The following is an 18,443-nucleotide window of genomic DNA, read 5'->3' as shown; positions in this document are numbered from 1 at the left end:
ATCCCCGAGCTGCGCCGAGATGACGCCGACCTCACTATCGTCTTCCTCAACAACAACGCAGTTCCCATGTTTAAAAATGACAGCCCTTGTACCGATCCATTCTTTTCCGCTACCAGAGCAACACCAGAAAGACTTGATGCCTAACCATTACTGGCCCGATAACTCCGTCACAGCCATTGGCTGTATCGACCAATACCAGTTCGCGAAGGCTGGATCGGATGAGTGGACCACACTCGCGAGTTATGGTGATGCCACCTCAAACATGACGCTTATCGATCAGCTGTCGATGAAGCAAGTCGCTGCTTTCGCCCCAATCCAGTGGGCCATGCACTAGGCCGGTGGGATCGACATGGTCATAGAGAATCTCCGCATAGAGGCCCTTAGGGCAAAAAAGTATCCTGGCCTACATCATGGTGTTCAGAATCCCCTGCCAAACGATCAATGGACGCGCGAGGTCGAGTATTGGTTCATGATCGGGCTTGCCAAAGTCCAGCTCGGCGTCGTCAAGGTTGCTCTGGGCCCGCAGAATCCGGACAACTTTGGCATGAGGGATAATACTACGTGGGTCGTACAGAAAAGGAAGGATTTGATGGATTACGTATGCTCGTCTCAAAAGATTCACAGCCTCGAGTTCAAGAACCTGCACAAAGCGGGCTTCATTGCGCTTGCTGTGGTTGGCGGCTTGTCTATCATCCTCCCGTCACTCGTCCTGCGCACTCTGATCTGGTGGCGCAAGCGGCAAGATGATGTTCTAACGTGGAAGTCATATGGACAATTACAGCTCCAGCGCATGGCAGCAGAAGGAGCAGGTGTTCAGGGCTGGAAACGAGGAAACGAAAATGTTCCCTTACTAGATCCCCATGACCAGCCATCAGGGGATGTGGACGTGAGGAACGTGGGTATTGATGGGCTCCCACTGCCAGTCTGAGCTAGGCCCGGTTCCAATCCACCTTTTGTTGGGGATGCCACACCTCGCTCCTATGACAAGTATCACGGGAGATATCCGAAAGATGAGTCTGGTGAGGTTCTCATGGAAGTGATTCCCAGCGGGCCCAATATAGCACAGAGATATGGACAGAGAATGCAGGGAGGCTGCAATCAAGTTAGTGGAAGGGAGCTGCTGTGAGCTGCCTCGTCTTCACGGGGAGAACGAGACGATGACTGTGCGATCGGATATGCATATATGTAAGAGTCGCGTAAGATGAAGCGAGGTGGCCTCCAGTCTGTAAGAACATGATGAACATGTAATTGGGAGAGAGAAAAGAATATACAATGACTTATCAAACTTAACCACTTGCAAGTCTTTGAGTCCTTCTCCACGTCTTAGATGGTATACCTGAAGCCCTTATCCTGCACGTCAGTGAGATCCGAGTCGGTCGAAACACCAGCCTGCTGACTGCCTCCTAAGCCTTCGACCACATATTGGACCTGCCCATCTGCCGCCTTTGCATCTCGGCTTGCGTTCTCGCGCTTGACAACAATAGCAAATACGATGTAGGTTATGATGAGACCAATCATGGATGACAAGCTCAAGATGCAGCCTTTGGTATAGCGGGGTGCGTCCTTTGAGGTCCAGGCGAAAGGGCTGACAATGCATCCTACGCAATAAGCGATGAAAAATGCGACAGATACGACGCTCTTCTTTGTGTTGCCCTTGACGTTGCTGGCAATGATGCTAGCTGAGCTACTGAGCAGTGCTGACGAGCAACCGCCCAACCAAGTGGACACGACGATGCCCCATTCGGCGCCCTCACGAGGAAGACTCATGAGCAGGACAGCGCCAAGAAGAGGGACAAAGCAGAGGCCGATGGCGGTGTAGGTTCGGGTTCCGGGGAACATTCGTGGAACGAGAGCACCGATCCAGACTGTTGCCGTGTTGCAAGCTCCTGCTGGCATTCCGACAAGCATTGTATGGAGCTTGCTGTAACCGAAACCGTTGATGACACTTGCGCTGAACTGCGGAACGTTAGCATCATGGCATTCAGACGGTGTTTGCTTTAGGTTACCTTCATGATGGGAGTGGTCAAAGTGATGCACAAACCCATCATCATGTAGATCCATGTCATCGGCGACAGCAGAGCCTCCTTGACCTGCTTCTTGTTAAACTCGGCCCGGTCGCGAGTCGCTCGGTCAACAGCCAGTCTTTGAGTAGCAATCTCTCTCTCAGACTCGTTCAAGAACCAGGCCGTAGAAGTATCCCGCGGCATCATGAAGATAAAAAGAACGCCCACCAAGGATGTCAAGCCACCACAGATGATGAACAACGTGCGCCACGGAGCAAGAGAAATGTTGGACTGTCCGATTCCGTACATCATGAGGGCGCCGATAATCTGGGAGACACCGTTCATGGAGACCCATGTCGCCACGCGGATGGGGTGCTCCCTCTTTACGTACCAGTTCGATGTGATGATGATGAAGGCGGGAGATACGGTTCCTGTAGCGTGAGTGAGTGTTGATTAGCCCGTGATCTCGACGGCCGTTATAGTCGATGGAGGAAATACCTTCAGTAAACCCTAGAAAGAATCTCGCAGCTGCCAGTCCCTGGAAGGTCTGACACGCAGCCATGGCCATGTTGACTCCACCCCAGACGACGATAGTGCAGCCCACATAGAGGGTAATCGGTAGTCGCGAGAGAAGGTAGGCCGCGGGGTATTCCGAGCAGAGCTGGCCGAGGTAGAAGAGGGAGACAGCCCAGGAGAACTGCTCTCCGGTGAGGTGGAGGTCGTCGCGAAGCCCAAAGATGGCAGCCTGGTTGATGGACTGTTTGTCGAGATCTGCAAGTTGATAAAGGTCAGCATTGCCACTTTACAGGATTCCAGCGTGAGACTTGCACTGAAAGAAGTAGACAAGGGCCATCAGAGGCATAATGACGCAGTCCAACTTCCGAACAACCTTCTTGGCCTGTTCGGGGTCGATGTTGTAAAGCTCATCATTGTTGATGGTTTCGCACTGCTTCGAAGCAGGGTCAAGGCTCTGCCTCTGCTTTTCGGCAGCGTCGACGGACATGGTCAAGATGAGAGTGTAGAGATGATGAGAAGAATGGGTTGAGAATGAGCAGTTGGTGGCAATTGTAAAAGGGAGCTATCTCGTTTAATATACGCATCGTATATCGTTTAACCTAGTCTTTCGTTCATCATGGAGGCGCCTCCAAAGACGCCCTCGGGTGTCGCGTCCGAGAGCCTAGATGTGTTGGTCTAGAACGCCTCCAACTTCCCTTCCCCCATGATGCGATCCTTTATTTTCCCCCACAGCTAACCCCGGAATACCTTATCTAGGAAGGTTAGATCGACCTCGGAACATGGGGTAAACGCGGGGAAAAGTCATCGTCAGCTGAACCTTGCGGCCTTCGGGCACGGCGCCCGCTCCCCATGGGGGCTGGTAGACTGGAGTAGCCCTCGGATGTCGCATCCGGAGGTCCCTGGATGTGTCGTCGGCGTTTGTCAATCATTTCACCGATATCGAGGGGCTTCTATCTTTCGGATCTGAGGGTCGGGAATGGTAAATGACTTGGCGGCCGTCTCCGGAGTTGGAGTATGGATGGGAAGTCAGCTATATGGAACTACATATAGCCAACCGATGAACCATACAACCAGCGCACAATCACCAGCGGGCTCTACGATTGTTTTCATCATGATACCACGATCAACCATCTTGGCGTCCTCTTTGCGACCTCTTCGAGTGTCTCGCCGCATCCCCTCAGCACCTCCCAAGTTCCTAAGACGGAGGTTGTCACAAGCAGTTCGACCGGAGAACAATGGCCCAAGATCGTCAACACAGGCCAACAAGTCTCAAGGCATTAGCCCCTTTGGGGTTGTCGCGTCGATGGCCATAGCAGCCGCGCTAGGCTATGGCGCATCAACACTAACAAAGAGTAACGCAGCAGCAGCTCCAATTCTAGACGAGCGCAGACTACCACAAGTTAACTATGCTTCCTTGAAGGACATGGAAAAGGTGACCTCTTCCTCCAAGTGTGGACAGGCAGACAGCGCTAATGTCGAGGATTACAGGCTATTGAGGAGATACAATCCCTGTTTAGCGACGTCGACGGCATCATCTCGACAGATTCAGATGACCTCCTCGCACACGGCTATTCGGAATGGTCTTCAGTAAACGTCGATACCCTACCAGTCGCTGTGGCCTATCCGCGAAGTACCGAACATGTCAGTGGCATTGCCCGCATCTGCCACAAGTGGAAGGTTCCCATCATCCCGTTTTCCGGAGGCAGCTCGGTTGAGGGACACATCAGCGCTCCCTTCGGAGGTGCGAGCATAGACTTTGCATTTATGGACCGCATCTTCAAGCTCAATAAGGAGGATATGGACGTTGTTGTGCAGCCGAGTGTCTGTTGGACGGATCTGAACCATGAGCTTGCCAAGCAGGAAACAGGACTGTGGTTCCCGATTGATCCTGGTAAGTTCAACTCTCGTCCTCGCAGTATTTCCTTGCCCAGGACTGATCTGTTTTGTAGCTCCAAGTGCCAAGATCGGAGGCATGATCGGCACCAATTGTTCTGGCACCAACGCTGTTCGCTACGGAACCATGCGCGACTGGGTCATCAACATGACCGTGGTTCTCGCGGACGGGAGTGTCGTCAAGACCCGACGCCGTCCCTGCAAATGCAGCGCAGGATACAATCTGAATGGCCTCATCGTAGGATCTGAGGGGACTCTTGGCATCGTTACAGAAGCAACCCTCAAGCTCGCCGCTGTACCAGACCATTTCTCCGTGGCCGTAGTCCCCTTCGACGACTTACGGGGTGCTGTTTCCGCCGCTGCTGACATTATCAGGAGAGGTGTTCAAGTAGCCGCTGTCGAGCTCATGGATGAAACACAGATGAAGATCGTCAATGAGGGTGGTGCAACACGACCACGCGTTTGGAAGGAGACGCCAACACTGTTTCTCAAGTTCTCAGGCACGAAAGGAACAGTTGATGACAACATCAAGACGGTTCGCGAGATCATGAAGCCGTATAGCCCCCTTGCCTTCGAGTTCGCACGAGATGAGCACGAGCAGAAAATGCTGTGGTCGGCGAGGAAAGAGTCGCTCTACTCTCTCATGGCGATGCGGCAGGATGGCGAGGAGATGTGTAAGATCTACTATCCACTTGACTGAAACAAGATCTAACACATCACTAGGGAACACCGATGTGGCCGTTCCGCTGAGTAGATTAGCCGACATCATCGAAGACAGCAAAGCCCACGCCGCTTCTCTTGGCCTCAAAGCCTGCGTCAAAGGACACATCGGCGACAGCAACTTCCACGAGAATATCACATACAACAAGACGGACCCTCAAGAGGCTGAGAAGGCCAAGATTGCGGTAAAGACCATGGTCAAGCGCGCGCTCGAGATGGAAGGCACCTGCACCGGAGAGCACGGAGTTGGCATTGGGAAAAAGGATGCCTTGCTGCAAGAGGTTGGTCAAAACACTATCCAGGTCATGGTAAGTCGTATTGTCCGTGCAGGGTTTTGACTGTGTTGTTGACCATCTGACTAGAAACTCTTGAAAGGAGTGCTGGATCCCTACTGGATCATGTGAGTTGGTTGATCCTCCATTTCATGCCCTGCATACTGACTACCAGTGATTAGGAACCCAGGCAAAGTGTTCAATAGATAGTAAAGTGCCTTTGAGACGTTTCGCTCCAGGCCTCCAATAGGGACTATGGGAATCAATCCAGTGGTCAAACAGGGTGGCCCCTGGGTAACTATGGATGCCATTTCCATTCCAAAAAGCACAACGAAACTCTCAAGGGGGCTTGGTAAAGAACATTAATGGTGTTCCCATGAGGTCCTTCAGTCAATTATATAAGAATCATAATGCAGAATAGACTCCTGCGCTGACTCATTTTGTGCCAGATTTGTATTATATTTATATATTCTGCACCCCTCCATACCCGGCATCCCTTCGCTTCATATACAGCTCCATGCTTGTACAGTACTCGTACTCAAATGCTGAAGCAACAGGACAGTTGGTATCCTCAATATCCCACCCAGGAACCTCCCTCTCGAATCGATGTTTATTAGGAAACCCAAGCCGAACAGCGTGATTTCACGCAAACTGGGGAACTGACCACCAACTGCCAAGCCGTGAATCTCATCATGCATCTTTTCGTACCCGTATACTTCCTGTCCCATCTGGAAATCAATTACATCTTCCTTAAAGTTCATAACCTCAATTGACATGGGCAAGGCCTCGGCCAGAGCGATTGTGTTCGGGTCGTCCTCCTTACCAATAAAGTTATTTTTAGTAATTAAGAGATATCTGAGAGCTTTCAAGCTCTAAAGAGACCCAATCTTGCCCCTCGTCTCACAGCGCTTTCGGTAAACGAACGTGTCAAGCTCGAACTTGACCAAGTTTTGACCCAACTCTCTAAGAGCGTCTCCGAACTCGTAGAAGTCCACTTTCCATTTTCTGTAGTGAGGCTGGCCGGCTGCATCATAACTTCCGGCAGCGATGGTCAAAATCTCAAGCTTTGTGCAGCGAGATAAGACCTCCCTCATGGCTGACGCATCCACAATGCACCTGTCAAGATTCAGCTCTCGCAGATTGCACGGGTAATCCGGCCATTCCATATCCATGGTCCTTTCTTCTGTCCATTCGATTCCGGACAGTTTCAGCGTTCGAAGGGTCGGATGAAGGAGAATTGATTCGAAATAGTCAATGTATTCGCAGGTCTGCTCCAGCGCGACCGTAATGCGAAGCTCTTGTAGACTGTGCAGATGGTTTGCAACAGTATGTGGCTCGCACGCGTTTTGGCTGAGCCGTCCACCAAGCAGGTATGGTAATGACATGGATATTTCTTTGTAGAAATAGAGTTCCACCAGTCGCACACGTGGCATCAACGCAAGGAGGAAGCTTGCAACGCCAGATCCTTTCCGCTCAAAGATGATGTCGCGTTTCAGTAGATCGATGAACTCTGAAGACATGTTCAGCGACCCAATTTGATCTCCAAGAAGGTCTATGAGAGCACCTTCGATTGATAGGTTCCCATGGGCGAGGGAAATCTCCCGGGTAGACAAGCCAAGCCGAGGGTTGTTGGCAAGGGCTGTAGCGAGGAGAAGGTGAAGCGCGTGACGATCGCCAAAGTAGAAGTCGTTTACTCCCCAGAGTAGGATTGTTCGGCATAGCGGACTCTGAGCCAGATGATAAAATCGTCGGTTTACGAGGCTCAGTGCGGTGAGGGTTTTGAGGGGCCCAAGATCGCGGTAACTGTCCTGATAATCGTCCTGAAGGACCACCTTGAAGTGTGAAAAGATCTATCCCCAGATCTCATCTAGGAGAAAGACAACCATAATGGATAACGGAGTCTCAGAAAAGTGGGAAGAACGGAACAATCGTCAAAGACGTAGGATGTTGTTGCGTGTGAAGGAGGTGAAGAAAAACAGAGGTAGAGGCCGTCAGCAGCCAACAAGTTGTAGTTATAAGTTAACCAAGACGGTAATTCACGTGGCATCATGTGATGGTTGCCTCTGGATTAATGTGCCCAACAACTTAATTTCTGCTGGGAAAACTCTTCAACGTAGAAACGATAGAGCTTTCACACCTTTGCGTGGACTGAAAACCTTGGCGCTCCAGGTGAGGAGGCATTCATCACAGGCTGACCACCATGTTCACGGGCAAGGGGGATACCAATGGTGGGTGAGAAAGACTTGATGCATAAGAAAGAGAGTGAGCTATAGTCAATATGAGAGACGGTGAAAATGTTGGTTTTTCGAGGCTATAATGGTCCAGTGGTGCAGGTATCCTTCATACCTAGTGTCACTACACATTGGGTCGGTCAGGAGGGTTTACCCGAACATCTAGGGGTCAATGAACAAGAAATAACAGAAACAACAAGCTAGAGAGAAAACAGCAAAAACATTGGTTTTTAGCTGGATGGCTTTTTTTTTTTAGGTGGGCGTCTGGTCAGAGGTGGGTAGGTTTATAGGTTTGCGGAAAGAAGAGAGATTCTTTAGGAGCGGAATTAAAGACCACTTGACCAGACGCCGAGCACTTTTGTGCTTTTAGGATGAGAGGGAAAAGGATAAACTTCCTTAAAGGATATTGAACTGAGACTCCGGGGGTTAAACAAAAAAGTGGTTTTTAGGTCTGCGGAAAGAAGATAGAGTTTGTAGGAGCGGAAGTAAGGAGAGCTAACCACTTGACTAGGTGAGCACTCGTGTGTGCTTTTAGGGTGGGAGAATAAGAGGTAACCTTACTTATAAAGCCCTCAACTGAACCTATGAAATCCCAAAAAGAGTGGTTTTTAGGTTTGCGGAGAGAAGAGAGAGTTTATAGGAGCGGGAGTAAGGAAGAGTTAACCACTCGACTATGACGCTGAGCACTCGTATGTGCTTTTAGAGTGGTAGGTGAAGAGGTAACCTTGCTTATAAAACACTCAGAGGACCGCAGTTGACGACAATAGGTCCTCGCTGCTGGTCTCACTCATCGATAATAGCCCAAGTAGATGAGCAGGAACCCAGACCAAAGTGAGGTATAACTTTGATTTCGACGTCCAAGACTGCGACCAGTACTCAAACATCTAGGATCCCCGTACCGCCATTGGGAGGAATTCAAGCCTCCTCCGTCTCGTCCTCATCTCCCTCGAAGCCATCCTCCACCAAATCAGCCTTGACCAACCTACCATCCTCAAACTCCTCAAACCAATCGCCGTTATCATCCCTCACAAACTTTCTCTCCGCTGAACCTTCACCCTCCTCGCGCTTCTGAATCAACTTGGTGCACTGAATGTAGGCTCCAGCTACCTTGTTCTTCATAGAGCTCTTCTTCCAGCTACCCCTCGACCTCCCAACCTGATCGCCTCCACAATTACCCTTTGTCTGGAAAAAGATGGTGCAATCCTCCAAGTTGAGAGGATTGTAGCCACTGCCGACGGTGAAGATGAAGGACTTGGTGTTGTTGGGAATGTCAATACATCGGACGCCAAAGCCGGAGCCTTTCCAGCTGCCAGTCTGGCTGATGCAGTTCTTTGACTTGTAGGTGCTGAGACGCCATTTTTTGCTGAGGGTTCCGACGTCTTGCCAGTTGCATTCGCCGCTGGCAAGAGGCAGGATGGCGGCGCCGAGGGCGAGAATAGCGCTAATCTTCATATTTAATGAGAGTAGAGACAGGGTGTAGGTACTAAAGAAAGAGGGCGGCCGTTTCGGCGTCAGCCACGGTCTCCTAAGGAGAGGCTTATATACACGACAGTCCGAGTTAATCGGCCTAATTCATGTTGTCATCTTACTGCCTACAGACAGCTTGATGGCCATCACCTTCCTGAAAGGGATCCCCTGCAGTCTTCCGAGTCCCCGATCTTGCTAAAAGAGTTTCTATTTCTCAAGACTGGTAAGGCAGTTTCAGCCAATGCTGACCGCCTCGTGCATCTTTGCCAGATTAAGCAACCGTCCACATTCCACATTTAGCTTAGATTGCTTCAATCTCATTTCTGCCCCCCCGTTCAAATTGTTTGAACAGCAGATCCATGCCTATATTACGGAGTATTATACCAAGCACCATGATTGACCATGAAGCTCCGTTGTCAAGTAACACCGGCCTCCAATCTGAGATGTTCGAAAATACCGGCTTGGTCCCACTTCGCACCCTATCATTGCCTCGGTGGAATACCCTCATTCTCGATCGGTTACTCAACACATGAACTAGTCACAGGACTTACAGTCTCACACTCCCATCCACAGCCAAGGTATAAAATGAAGCATGTCGAAGCGAACCGCAGCTTGTGATTTTCCGCATCCTTTGCGGCGGATGGAGCAAGATCTACTCGGTCTACCGACGATACCGACGCACCGGTGGCTTGACGACCAATCGAGGCACAATCAAGTCACATTTCTCCATATACTTATAGCTTTGATTTATCTTTGACCCGAACAGAGCAGTTGTGTTGACTTGTTCCTTTGTCAAGTCCTCATCGAGATCTCTCTTTAATTGCATACCCGTAAATGACGATAAGCATAAATCGCGTATACGTAATTATGCGGGCCCTTGTTGAGAGCCGTCAGACGCGCTCCACGTGCAACATCATCCTCCACATCTCGGCGCCATCATGACCGAATACCAAATATCCTGTCGCTTGGCAGGACGCCAGGCCATTCGGCTAAGAAACTTGCTGAATAAGGTCGCCCGCGAGAAACCTCATGACGAGCAAGCACAACACCGAGCTTGTGCCGCCATCGACTTCTATCACGGCATAGAGGACTTTGCTGACGTCGAGGACACGGATGAATTGCCAGTTTTATTCAGCAGTTACTCAGGTGCTCGAGATGGTGATCTGTCTCTCGTTTTGCCTATTGAGATCTACCAGCTCATCGTCAATTACGTCACTGAATGGGACTACATGACGCGACAGGTGACCCTCTTGGCGCTCTGTCGCTCCAACAGGACACTCCAATCCATCGCCGAGCCCTACCTATACAATCACCCTCGTGACCTTGACAGCATAACGAGACAGTGGGGATTCAGATTCACATTAGCTATCGAGCCTCATCTCACGACCTTGGTGAAGTCTCTTCGGCTGTTATGGGAAGCCGAGGGCGAGAATGGCAACCTCATCGTCGACATCGTTCGTGCATGTCCAAATGTCGATGACATACTTATTGAGCGCGGGATGGATTTCGAAGATTCGAATCATGTCTCAACCAAGGATGTCATGAATATGGCGGCTCTACTCGATGCATGTCCACGACTCAAGACCTTCTGGTACTCAACAAATGTCAAATGGACAAGCGACCAACAACAACAAGAGGATGAAGCCAGTCAGAAGGCGTTTGACGAGTCCTTGAAAGATGAGCGCTTTGCCAAGGCCGCTCAAAGACTGACCAGCTTGACTTTTCATGGCCAATTCTTGTGGGTGATTCGAGCCCTGTCACCGCACCTCTCTTCCAATCTTCAATGCCTCACTCTGGGCCAAGATTTTTTCATCGAGGAAACCCCTGACCTTTTGTCGGATCTCAGCCGCCAGTGCCCTTCTCTTCGTGAGCTTGAGTTACGGTGCAGATTGATCACAGCGGATGAACTCTCGGAAGCTTGCAAGAGATGGGGTCCAACCCTTCAAAAACTTCGTGTCTGGAGCATCGAAGAGATTTCCGACTGGGTCGTCCAGGTTATGCCTTTCATGACGGCGCTTCGAGAAGTCGATTTCGGTCTTGGATGCGCCATTTCCACGCTTGATCTGGATGCCATTGGTCAAGCATCTCCGCCACAACGCCTTGTATCAGTCTCAGCCGGAGACGTGGAAGATCCAACGGACTCGGAAGACCATGTTCAGGCGCAAAAACACCTCAACGATGTCATCGCCCGACTCGTCAACTCTCACTCTTCCACCCTCCAAGAACTGGACCTTAGCACCACTCTGGGACAGGTTGCTGTGCAGAGCTGCAAAAAGGCCAAGAAGCTTGTCAAGCTTTTTGTCAATTTGGATGAGGACGTCGAACCTTCGGACGTGGATGATCTCCTCGACGCTTGTCCTGACCTTGTATATGTCGCAAGCTTTTTTGGGATAAATACGCCGCGTCGAAAGGAGTGGGACCAGAGGCGATTGAGATTTGAGGCGGAAGCAGAGGAGGAAGCACGGAGAGATCGGAGTTTGGCTGGGCTGGGGAGTTGAGCATTCCAAGGCAAAGGATCCCCGTAAGATGGCAAGGATTCGGGCTCACTCAAGTGTCGCTTGAAGGTCAGAGCTTACGCCTGCAACCAATGGCTAGCCATGTCATTCTGACACAGAAAACCTGTGATATTAATGGCAGTCTACTGGCACTTCAGCTCCAGAAACATCAAAGCCGAAGCACAATAATTCTGCCCGTGGTGGCATGAGATAAGGAAATGCATCAGTGATATAACCGAGTAATGCCGTGCAATCACCGCTATACCCCAATCGGCAAGCCGAGCCCCTCTTAACAATTATGGACCTCTTGCGAAAGAATGCAGCCGTATTTATCATCACAAGATTTTTCGCCTCACTCGTTGTACAACTTGTTCCTGCATTCTTTTGCACGTCATTGATCACCAAGCTGTGCCTCAATTATGACGACCGATGAGACGACACCCCTCCTTCCCAAAAATGAACCCGCCAAGAAGAGCCGAGTAGGGTCTTGGCTGAAGCGGGCCTTCAAGGTCGAGAACCGGATCCTTCTTGCGGGGTTTCTGATCACGTTGAGCTTTAGTTTCACGCAGGTCCCGTAAGTGTCGAGATCGGCGTTTTTTGGATGTGGGAGGACTGATCTGAGACAGGCTGTTTTATGTCTTTCACTTGATGACATGTGACACGTTTTATGATTCTCATCCGCCGTATGAAGGGCCTGGCGATAGGTGCAGTCGAGATGAGATTACGGCGGGAACGGCTACCCAGTTCAGTATTCTGGGTATGAGCACGACATTCTGTGGTAAGTTGTTCTTGTACAACAGGCGATCATTATCTAATTTTCTCAGGAACGTTGAACCTCTTCGTGGCGGGATGGACCGTCAAGAAGTTTGGCCCAAAGGCAGCTCTGCTTGCTCAAATATTTATTCCGGCCATCCGAGTCGTGACACAAATCATTGGCGTCGTCGCTGGTAAGAGTGAGGGCATGATGATCATCCAGGCTACTCAGCTCATCACGATTCTTGGCGGACCTGCAGGCTATATGTAAGGACCCTGGGACATTGAGAGGCATTCTGCTTATCGCTTTACAGCTTGGTCGTGAATATTATTGCTGGAGAAGTTGTTGAACCTATTAGACGCACTGCGGTGTTTGGTCAGCTTCAGGGAGCTATTATGCTGGGCCAGGGTCTGGGATATCTCAGTAAGTCACCGATGGCCCAATAACCTTTGACTGCCACTGACTTCAGCAGCCGGCGGTATGATCGGAGACGCGATTGACATCAGAGCTCCTTTCGATGTGGCCTTCGTCTCATTCATTCTCGCGGGTATCTACGTTTTCTTCTCTCTGCCTTACATCTCCCCAGAGTCCATGTCCAACGGCCAGAAGCCAGGCCAGCGAGGCGTTTCCGGCTTCCTCGCTCCTCTCAGGGTACTCACACCTCAAAAACTGCGCCTCAAGGATGGAAAATACAGGAAGCATTACGGCGTCATCTTTCTCTGCAGCGGCATTTTTCTCGGCGTGGTGAGTTGACCACCCTTCCGAATACCCTCATCGTCCCACACCGCTCATTCGTGTTACCACGCTCGTATTCGGCATTTGCTAATTCAGGTTGTGCAGCTCGCCACAGGCTATGCCCCTCTTTTGATCCAGATGTACGCTACGGCGGCCTTTAACTTTGATCAAGGAAACAATGGCTGGCTCATGTCTGAGTTTGCTTTCATGAGGAGTGTCTTCCTCATCTTCATGTTTCCTCCCATCATCGCATGGGGACGTCGCCGGTTTTCGTCCAAGCCCCTGTCAGAGGTGCCAGAGGAAGTTGTTGACGATGCCGCGTCACAGCATTTGCCAACATCGGCTGGCGAATTTGATGCTACGCTTGGCGAGCAGGCGGATCATGAGCCCTATGAAGCTCCGCCTTCTAAGAAGGAGGATGATGGCTGTCTCTTTGACCTGGTTTTCTTGCGGTGGAGTCTTGTTGTCGATGGAGCTCTCACGACCGTAGCAGCCTTTGCGACGCGCTCATGGCACATTTATCTCTGTAAGAACTCACATCCTGATGAGGAACCTGGATTTTGAGCTGACAGAACAGCTGCATTTCTGCTTCCATTTGGCTCGGGATCTGCACCCGCAGCCAAGGGTGTGATTACCCAAATGTGCCCCGATTCGCAACGTGCAGATGCCCTCAATGCCGTCACTCTCGTTGAGAATGTTGCACGGCTCGCGACCCAAGGCCTCTTCGGCTTCATCTTTGCCAGTCTTGCCGAAGCTGGCAAGGCATACGCCACATTTTTCTGCAATGCGGTATGTAGACCACGCCAAACAGCTTTGAGTCCGCAGAAACTGACAGATACAGGCTATCGCCTTGCTTGCCATGGGAGTACTTCTATTCTCCAACTTTCCTCCCGCTGGAAGCACTCTCGTGGAGAAGCACGAAGAAGAGGCAGAAGACACTGAAGAGCGTGAGCCTTTAGTGGGTTAAGTGACGAATGCTTCGGAATATGTGCCGTTGTGGACGGCGAAAACAACCACGTGAACAGTCAAATACTGAAAGTATGGGCGGTTCGATACTAAAGCGACACTACAGATTGATATAGAACAAGGTATTAAAAGGGAAACAAAAGCTAGCATGCAATATAGATTAGGATCGATTGATAGTTGGTCGGGTTAGCGACTCGGGCTCAAGGCATAGCGCAATAGAGCAGAATGTAATCAAACTTGAATCAATGGCTTCATTTATAGCCAGGTCCTCTATGGCTTGATTTTGGAGAGTATCTCAACATGGATTCTTTTGCGTGGATAACCCACAATGGGGTTGGATGGTTTTGCTGCAGAGTCTACACTTGCGTCATGGATAACTGCAAAAGTTCGCTTGGGTAGGCCTTCTGGGCGTGCTAAATTTGCAGTGCAGGGGGGGCCCACCACGCGTGTGTCAAAGGGCCGGCCCTCTTCATCCTGAGAAATACAACCGGTCTCAGTCATCCTCTATGGCCAAATTCATGTACTGAGTACACCATCACTAGGAAAGAGCCACATAGGTGGCATAAATTCAGCTGAAGCTAGGAACTGCTCGAGGCATTTGTGTTATGTCACTGGCTTTGTGGATTTTGATTATCTCTAGGGTAGGTCTGATTTGCGAAACTGAACCACATCCTCCAGTGGAGAACAGCTAAATCAAGCAGTGAAAGGATCTCTCCGAAGTCTCAACTCCGGCGAGCACATTGATTGCTCATCAAATTTTCTATGGATTTTCGTCGTTATTTGAAGACACTTGGATGAGCGTTGCCGATTCGGCACCGAAGCCGGACATAAGCAAGGAAATACTAACTCAGAACCCAGAAGGAGGCTGACGGACATAACCATGTTAACCCCGTGACTATACTCTCAACTCCTACGGGGAGACGGTATGTTAAGTATATAAGTGATTGTGAGACGCCTTGGCATTTTCTTTGCAAGTGGCATTGTCAACTCTCATTCACCTTCACACCAGTCAAAACCAATTCACGACCACTCCCATCACACCAAAACACCTACAACCACCAGTTCACCACCATGTCCACTACCGCCTTTATCATCTTGGACCTACAACAGGGCGTCATCCCCATGATTGGGGATATTGATCGCGAGGGTTATCTCAAACTCGTGGCGCAGACTGCCCAGCAAGCACGTGAAGCCGGAGTCCAAGTGATTCACGTCCGAACCGCTTTTCGATCAGGATATGAAGACCTGGCCACCAGAAACAAGTTCATGGGCGGTCTATCTACCATGGGAGAGGGGATGTTTACCGAAGGCCACGTCTCATCTGAATTTGACCCGGCCGTCGCTCCTCCTGCTGGTTCGAAGGACATTATCGTCACCAAGAAGAGAACTTCGGCCTTTGCTGGCTCTGACTTGGATGTGGTCCTCAGGACTCTGAAGGTCGATACCCTGGTGCTTGCGGGTGTAGCTACTAGCGGTGCAGTCCTGTCGACTCTGAGACAGGCTGCTGACTTGGACTTTGTTATCACTATTGTGGAGGACCTGTGTCTGGATCGCGACCCAGAGGTGCATCGGGTGTTGACGGAAAAGGTGTTTCCTAGACAGGCAACCATTTCTTCGGCCAAAGAATGGATCGAGTCACTGAACTAGCGGAGTTGAGGGAGTGTTGCGCTGACCTGACGGAGTTGAGAGATCATGGTACCGCACTCACGGAGTTGAGAGCATGGGTTGGACTGGCGGAGCTGAGAAAGTGTCGGATCCACTCAGACCTGCGGCCCAGATAGTTCAATGAAAATGAGCGCTGGTTGTCTGAGATTTCCTGTCGAAGTGTTTAAAGTGAAGTCTTTAATCATTGTCGACTGTGGAAAACGTGACACCATTGCTTCGATGACATATGTTAGGGTGAGATGTATTGTCAAACCCCGATAACATGAGACGGAAAACAGAGGCTATCTGAAAGCATCTGCAACATAGTTCAAGTCTTTGAGACAGTTATCAACCATGAAACAAGAATATTGTGCAGAGGCATGGTAAGCACCACTCCTGCAGCTGTGACTTGTGTCTCCGTCGGTTAAACTATAAATACCATGATGCAGATGAAATCCACAGCCCATCTCATTCTTCCACTCTAACCTACGAAACTAAACCCAGACTCCCATCTCTCGGCACTGGTTAGCTTCTAGGATTGACTTCAAAGGTCTGCGTCCTTGCTCATTACACGTCTCGACCTTCAGCGATTGCGTAATTGTAGGTTATCGAGCCTTTCTCTTCCAAAGCAGGAATCGGGCCAAAAGGGAGATCGGAGAAACCAAGCCGCAACCATGTGCCATGACCTGACGATCGTCTACAAGTGCAGTGTCTGCGCTACGCAGCTCCGAATCGGATACGACACTCACATCTGCCCCAAGGCATCTAACCAGAAAAATGGGAGATTAGGGTCTTGCGGATCCATTCGCCAGGGCTCCAAGGACAACAAGGATGAAATGTGCAGTGTCTGTGAGAAGAAGAGCAAGAAAATGCGCACTTGAGGAAGACACCACATTTGGCTGTCTGAATGCAGGTCGAGAAATGACGTCGATCTGAGAGATAGACCTAATGTACCTTGGAGATAATTGACGCTATTGTGAAAGATGCGAGGTTTGTGTACGGTCCGTGTGGATTGATGTGACCAATCCTGTCTTGGGCCTTTGATTCAAAGTACCAGGGAGAGTCTCTCATTCTAGATAGACTAGCTTTGCTGTCCACTGGTAATAGGTGACTTGCGAAGATGACTTGCGAAGCTGCTGATGCTGATGTGGTCTTTCCTAGACATACCACTATCTCTTCAGCGAATAAGTAGGCTGAACCACTGTACTAAGGGGAATGAGAGAACTGCTGGTAGACTTAAAGTGTCAAGATAGTTGAGCCACACTGGGCTTGACATATCCAATCAAAGGATTTAATATCCATCCTTGAAAGTTGATTCATTGGCCATTGGTGGCTATACAAAAAGCAAAACCCATGAAGAGTTGCTACAATACGGCAGATGAGGGCGAGGCTTATCTACAGTGCCCAAATGACACGGTGGCGAGGCTCATCGATCATCTGTTTAGCACTCTCCTGACTCTGGAGGAAGATTATTGGCGATGAATCAAGGTTGATTCATTGTAGAAGGTGGCCACGATACCTGTAGCGCTGAATCAGGGAGTCGTGCAGTGCAAGTATCAATATCACCACCAAGACGAAATGCATTCCATTTCATTCTTCCACTCTCAACCACAAATAAAACCCCAAAGCTTTCCATCTCTTATTCCGGCTGATTTTTACTACCAGATCGACTTCAAAGCCTTTCGTCCCTGCTCATCACACTACTGCACCTTCAAAAGCTGCACCATTTCTGGGCTATCGAGCCGTTCTCATACCAAGTACCAACCGGAAAAAGGGCACACTGGAACATCAAGCACCCAAGCTGGAGCAATGTGTCACGGGATGAGGATCTACTACTGGTGTAAAGTCTGCCGTAAGGAGCTTCGCATTGAACATGATTGCTACATCTGCCCCAAGGCAGCCAACCAGAGGTACAGGAGGATCAGCTGGTGTGGAAGAATTCACCATGGCTCCAAAGACAACTTGGAGGAGATATGTGGTGCCCGCGCGGCCAAGAAGCACAAGACGCTTGGCTCTTGAGTGAGCACTCACACTTTTGCCGTGTCGGTGGACGCTGGCTTGTTTTGGCTAGAGAGCTGGATATAAAGTGGATCTGAGAGTTTGACTTGGTGTATCTACGACATAGTGAACCTCTACGCACTCTTGCTATTTAATCATCACACGATTGGCGTGACTTCTCCTGTTATTAATGGGGAGACTCCAGATCTTGACAGACTAACTGACCGGCTTTTCATTACCGACTTAATAGGTAATGGCCGAGGATAACTTCAGAGACCACATGAGTGGTCTCTGCCATCCAAATCTTAGCGCATGTGTGAAAAATCGAATGTTTCCATGAAGTTCAATTGGTCGCTGGTAGACCCAAGAGCCTGGGCAACTGCCAAGATACTGTTTTTTGCCCTGTTCGGAATAACCCTTCCTGTGCCGCATTGCCCAGACGTTGCACTCATTTGTTTTGCCTCACCCTCTAAGAATACGAGGTTATGGACTAGTGTGCAGATTAGAACAGCTTAAAAGAAGCGTGGAGCCCCATTCATTTATGCCTATTTTGCGTTGGTGCTCCTTGCCTGGGTAGTCATTGCCAGAGATCTTATTATTCCATATTGAAGAACGTGTCTCCGGTCTCACTCGTTCAAGACATCCGTCAAAATGACCTTTCCGCGTCTGACTCAAGCCTGGTATTTACCAGCCACTTTCGTGACCCTCTCAGCAATGTTGACCCAGCCTGTCCTCGCATGGGGGCCCTA

At 50.0% G+C, this 18,443-nt stretch overlaps 7 protein-coding genes across 7 annotated transcripts; 5 read left to right on the top strand and 2 right to left on the bottom strand.

The window, feature by feature from the left end:
- Positions 1-349: 349 nt before the first annotated feature.
- LRP88_01849 (uncharacterized protein) lies at positions 350-928 on the top strand (the record flags this gene model as incomplete). Its single annotated transcript, XM_083238522.1, has 1 exon — positions 350-928. One exon carries the CDS (start codon positions 350-352, stop codon positions 926-928), a length of 579 nt encoding a protein of 192 aa, XP_083105630.1.
- Positions 929-1,323: 395 nt separating this feature from the next.
- On the bottom strand, positions 1,324-3,006 carry LRP88_01848 (uncharacterized protein; the record flags this gene model as incomplete). Its single annotated transcript, XM_083238521.1, has 4 exons — positions 1,324-1,956; positions 2,007-2,434; positions 2,502-2,803; positions 2,882-3,006. 4 exons carry the CDS (start codon positions 3,004-3,006, stop codon positions 1,324-1,326), a joined length of 1,488 nt encoding a protein of 495 aa, XP_083105629.1.
- Positions 3,007-3,822: 816 nt separating this feature from the next.
- LRP88_01847 (FAD-binding oxidoreductase) lies at positions 3,823-5,614 on the top strand (the record flags this gene model as incomplete). The annotated part of the gene is made up of 7 exons (XM_083238520.1): positions 3,823-3,951; positions 4,008-4,410; positions 4,469-5,084; positions 5,136-5,152; positions 5,235-5,440; positions 5,495-5,532; positions 5,587-5,614. The coding sequence occupies 7 exons, from the start codon at positions 3,823-3,825 to the stop codon at positions 5,612-5,614; spliced, it is 1,437 nt and encodes a 478-aa protein (XP_083105628.1).
- Positions 5,615-8,550: 2,936 nt separating this feature from the next.
- Positions 8,551-9,087, bottom strand: LRP88_01846 (uncharacterized protein; the record flags this gene model as incomplete). The annotated part of the gene is made up of 1 exon (XM_083238519.1): positions 8,551-9,087. One exon carries the CDS (start codon positions 9,085-9,087, stop codon positions 8,551-8,553), a length of 537 nt encoding a protein of 178 aa, XP_083105627.1.
- A 953-nt stretch (positions 9,088-10,040) lies between these two features.
- LRP88_01845 (uncharacterized protein) lies at positions 10,041-11,600 on the top strand (the record flags this gene model as incomplete). The annotated part of the gene is made up of 1 exon (XM_083238518.1): positions 10,041-11,600. One exon carries the CDS (start codon positions 10,041-10,043, stop codon positions 11,598-11,600), a length of 1,560 nt encoding a protein of 519 aa, XP_083105626.1.
- A 416-nt stretch (positions 11,601-12,016) lies between these two features.
- LRP88_01844 (major facilitator superfamily domain-containing protein) lies at positions 12,017-14,053 on the top strand (the record flags this gene model as incomplete). Its single annotated transcript, XM_083238517.1, has 8 exons — positions 12,017-12,171; positions 12,308-12,354; positions 12,422-12,617; positions 12,710-12,774; positions 12,824-13,095; positions 13,192-13,612; positions 13,664-13,875; positions 13,928-14,053. The coding sequence occupies 8 exons, from the start codon at positions 12,017-12,019 to the stop codon at positions 14,051-14,053; spliced, it is 1,494 nt and encodes a 497-aa protein (XP_083105625.1).
- A 1,070-nt stretch (positions 14,054-15,123) lies between these two features.
- Positions 15,124-15,699, top strand: LRP88_01843 (cysteine hydrolase family protein; the record flags this gene model as incomplete). The annotated part of the gene is made up of 1 exon (XM_083238516.1): positions 15,124-15,699. One exon carries the CDS (start codon positions 15,124-15,126, stop codon positions 15,697-15,699), a length of 576 nt encoding a protein of 191 aa, XP_083105624.1.
- Between the last annotated feature and the right edge of the window lie 2,744 nt (positions 15,700-18,443).

The sequence above is a fragment of the Fusarium phalaenopsidis genome (assembly GCF_050370095.1).
Source record: "Fusarium phalaenopsidis strain FUZ10S chromosome Unknown contig_32282, whole genome shotgun sequence".
NCBI lineage: Eukaryota > Fungi > Ascomycota > Sordariomycetes > Hypocreales > Nectriaceae > Fusarium > Fusarium phalaenopsidis.
The sequence above is the reverse complement of the archived record's forward strand: the minus strand, read 5'-3'. Positions and strand labels throughout refer to the sequence as shown.